The sequence below is a fragment of the Muscardinus avellanarius genome (assembly GCF_963383645.1).
Source record: "Muscardinus avellanarius genome assembly, chromosome: 5".
Classification (NCBI taxonomy): Eukaryota; Metazoa; Chordata; class Mammalia; order Rodentia; family Gliridae; genus Muscardinus; species Muscardinus avellanarius.
In genome coordinates, this window is record NC_137790.1 from 51,337,452 (window position 1) to 51,342,060 (window position 4,609).

The 4,609-nt window shown below is 43.8% G+C and overlaps 1 protein-coding gene across 1 annotated transcript; it reads left to right on the forward strand.

Moving 5' to 3' along the window:
- Positions 1-2,354: 2,354 nt before the first annotated feature.
- Positions 2,355-2,756, forward strand: LOC308263037 (stathmin; the record flags this gene model as incomplete). Its single annotated transcript, XM_080695882.1, has 1 exon — positions 2,355-2,756. The coding sequence occupies one exon, from the start codon at positions 2,355-2,357 to the stop codon at positions 2,754-2,756; it is 402 nt and encodes a 133-aa protein (XP_080552008.1).
- Positions 2,757-4,609: the final 1,853 nt, after the last annotated feature.

Consider the following 4,609-nt stretch of genomic DNA (forward strand, 5'->3'; position numbering starts at 1 on the left):
CTACAACAGAGCAATGAGCTCTCACAAACCCACAATAACCAAACCTGATAACACAGAAATGCAGAGACCTCCAGAAGATCAAATCAGGAATGTAACTGTAGAAATAACACAGAATTTTAGAAAAGAATTTAGAGAGAGTCTGAAAGAAATAAAGGATGCAATCATTGAAGTAAAGGCATCAACTCAAACCATAAATAATTGATTAGACCACATGGAGAATAGAATCTCCCTCCTAGAAGATGATCACTCCAAAAACAAACGCATAGTTTATTTTATTTATTTATTTATTTTGGTGGTACTGAGGGTGGAACCTAGGGGCTTTCTATCTCTGGCTATACTCCCAGACCTATTTTATATTTTACTTGGAAACACAATCTCACTAAGTTGCTGAGAGCCTCACTAAGTAGCTAATGCTGATTTTGAACCTGTGCGATCCTACTGTCTCAGCCTCCTGAACCCGGGGATAACAAGTGTGTGCCACCATGCCAGGCTTGAATGCATAGTTTATAGCTTAGAAAAAATTATTCAACAACAGGAATTAGACATTGAAAAAATATGGGTCCATCTTAAGAAAGCTAACCTAAGAATAATTGGCATAGAGAAGAAAAAAGAAGGTGAAACCAGAGGGATCAATAGTCTCTTGAAAGTAACAGCAGAAAAATGTCCAAACATAGAGCAAGAAGTTGATACACAGGTCCAGGAAACTTTTAGAACTCCCTTTAGACAGGATCAGAGAAAAGGTTCCCCATGCCACATAATAGTCAAAATGACCAATGTAGAAACCAAGGAGAGATTTTTTTTTTTTTTTTTTTTTTTTTTTTTTTTTTTGGTGGTACTGGGGGTGGAACCCAGAGGCTTTCTACCTCTGGGCTATACTCCCAGACCTTTTTTATATTTTATTTGGAAACAGGGTCTCACTAAGTTGCTGAAAGCCTCACTAAGTAGCTGAGGCTGGCTTCGAACCCGTGTGATTCTCCTGTCTCAGCCTCCCAAGCATGGGGATTACAAGCGTGCGCCCCCATGCTCGGCCCAAGGAAAGAATTTTAAAAGAAATAAAAACAAAAGATCAAGTGACATTTAGGGGCAAACCAATTAGAATCACTCCAGACTTCCCAAACCAAGTCATGAGAGCCAGAAAGGCCTGAAAGTAACATATTCCAAACTCTGAAAGAAAACAACTTCCGGAAAGCCAAAAATTTCCTACCAAGAAAAACTATCTTTCAAATTAGATGTGGAAATAAAAAGCTTCCATGACAAACAGAAGCTGAAGGAATTTATGTCTTCAAAACCAGCGCTAGAGAAAATACTCAAAGAGATTAACTGCAAAGAAGAAATTAGTAGTACACGCCAGAATCAGAGAAACAAGATTTTCCATCCAGTAGACAACTAAGCACAGAAGAACAAATAGTATTTCAAACCAAAATAAATTCTTAACATGTTAGGAATTAAAAATAATCTCTCAATAATCACATTGAAGTGTGAGGGACGCAACCACCTGGGCGAGCTGCGGTGTTGGCCCTGGGGCCTCGAGGAGACAATAGAGGGCATGGGCCTGGTGGGCCGCCAGGGTGGCAGGCCTTGCAGCTCAGTGTTCGGGGGTCCCTATTGTCTAACGGCAGCGGGGGGAGCTGGAGAGCCAGGCTGGGGTGGCCGGCCCTCCCCACCGCGCCCTTGCTGGTGTCCAAGGGGCAGTGCCTGTGGAGCCGAGTGGACTGGGGCAGCCAGTGGGGGATGCGGGCAGCCAGAGGAGGTGGCCGACCTACTTGGGCTGCATGGTGGCCTTTTTCTCCTGCCCCACCCGCCCGGCTGCAGTTAGGGTGGCAATGGCCTCAAGGTGTTTTTGGCAGGCGCTTGGGGGGGGCATCCATGCAGAGGGAGCCCGGAGGGGTGGGGTTACCCGGATGGGACCGTTAGCCCCTCCCTGCCCTGCCCTGCCCTTCCCACGCCCACCGGCTCAGCCATGTTGAGAGTTTTTGGAGATTCGAAAAGGCGTGGGGAGGAAAGGGGGCGGGCCAAGCCCCCCCCCCCCATTCAGGGAGTGCTCTGATTGGCTGGGGTGAATCCTGTCCGTCCTGCTGGCCCTGGCTAGGGCCACTGCTCATCTCGGGCTGATGGGCCAGTGTTGTGTCTAAAGCTCTGCCTAGGTTCGGGGTTTTTGCTGTTGCAGATTAAATTCTAGCTGTTGGGGACCCATGGTTGTAATTTTTCGGCACTAGCTTGGGATCTGCAAGAGTCATCGTTTAAAAATGTACAGGGGATGTAGGATTTTTTTTTTTTTTTTAATTACTAAGGAGAGATTTCCTTGCCAGTGGATTGTGCAGAATACACTGCCAGTCTCTTGTCTTCTACTCACCATGGCTGCTTCTGATATTCAGGTGAAAGAGCTGGAGAAGCGTGCCTCAGGACAGGCATTTGAGCTCATTCTCAGCCCTCGGTCAAAAGAATCTGTCCCAGATTTCCCCCTTTCCCCTCTGAAGAAGAAGGATCTTTCTCTGGAGGAAATTCAGAAGAAATTAGAAGCTGCAGAAGAAAGACAGAAGTCTCATGAAGCTGAGGTCTTGAAGCAGCTTGCTGAGATACGAGAACATGAGGAAGAAGTGCTTCAGAAAGCAATAGAAGAGAACAACAACTTCAGTAAAATGGCGGAAGAGAAATTGACCCACAAAATGGAAGCTAACAAGGAGAACCGAGAGGCACAAATGGCTGCCAAACTGGAGCGCTTGCGAGAGAAGGATAAGCACGTTGAAGAAGTGTGAAAGATCAAAGAATCCAAAGAGCTGATGAGACTGAAGCTGACTAATTTGTTCTGAGAACTGGCTTTCTCCCCCTCCCCTTCCTAAATTTCCAAAGACTGTACTGGCCAGTGTCATTTTATTTTTTTCTTCCTGACAAATACTCTAGAAGCTGATGTAGGACTGTATAGGTAGAACCAGACTGTAAGATGTTGTTTTAGGGGCTAAAGGGGAGAAACTCAAAAGTGTTTTAATCTTTTTCTAAAGTGTTGGTCTTTTTAATGTAGCTATTTTTATTGTTGCATCTTTTCTACTTCAGTGCACTTGGTGTGCTGGGTTAATGGCTAGTACTTTTATTGGCTCTGTGAAAATATGTTTGTGAAGAGTATGTAGTGGCTTCTTTCAAACTGTTAGATGCTGAATATCTGTTCACTTTGCAATCCCAATTCTGTCCCAATCTTACCAGATGCTACTGTACTTGAATGGTTAATTAAGTTGCACAGTTCTGTTGGTGAAAAAAAATCACATTGAATATAAATTTCCTCAAATCCCCAGCCAATTGGTTTTTGACAAAGGGGCCAAAAACATACACTGGAAAAAAGATAGTCAGTTCAACAAATGGTGTTGGCAAAACTGTTTAACCATATGCAGAAAATTGGAAATTAATCCCACCTTCTCACCCCAAGAGTCAATACAAGATGGATTTAAGACTTGGAAATTAGGCCAGAGACCTTGAGGATCCTTGAGGAGGGCATAGGTCTAACACTGCAACACATAGGCACAGATAAAAACTTTCTCAACAAGACCCTAAAGGCACAATTAACTAAAAGGTCAATTAATTGCATGAAACTGAAGAGCTTTTGTTCAGCAAAGAAAACTGTGAAGAACCTCAATCGAGAGCTGTGCCGTCCCTAAGGCTCCGACCTGCAGAGCCCCAGGAAAGAAGACACAAATGCCAAGTCTGCTGATGATACTTCTTCTTTAATGGTGCTTCCTCAATCTCTAATCATCCTTCAATGCGTACAGCAAGCAAATATATATCAGCATCATAACCCCTCCCTGGGCATGCACATTTCTAACCCTCTCATAGGCAGGCTGGTGGTAGCATGAGGTACTGCGTCACTCATCATCCTTCAGGCACGTAATATGACACACTGCGCATGCTCAAGGAGACATCAATCTTGTGAGTCTTATGACTTGGCATCAAGCCAAGGCGCCATCTTGAATCACCGCTGGCAACAAGCCTAGACGACATCTCGGTCCAGCCGAGTGGGCCCCGACAGAGAGCCAACAAAATGGGACAAGATTTTTGCCACCTACGCCTCCAATAGAGGAATAATATCTAGAATATTCAGAGAACTCAAGAAACTCAACACTCAAAAAACAAATAACCCAATCACAAAATGGGCAAGCGAACTAAATAGACACTTCACAAAAGAAGAAATTCAAATGGCCAATAAATGCATGAAAAAATGCTCAACATCATTGGCAATCAAAGACATGCAAATCAAAACTACCCTGAGATTTTACCTTACCCCACCGAGAATGGCAACCATTCAAAACACAACAACAAATGCTGGCGAGGATGTGGAGAAGTAGGAACTCTAAAACATTGTTGGTGGGATTGGAAATTAGTACAACCACTTTGGAAAACAGTATGGAGAATCATAAAAAGAATGGGAACAAAGCTGCCATTTGATCCAGCAATACCACTTTTGGATATCTACCCAAAAGAAAGGAAACCAAACCACCAAACTAATGCATGTGTATCTATGTTCATAGCTGCACAATTCACCATAGCCAAACTATGGAACCAGCCAAGATGCCCATCAACAGATAAATGGATTACAAAACTGTGTAATATGTACACAATGGAA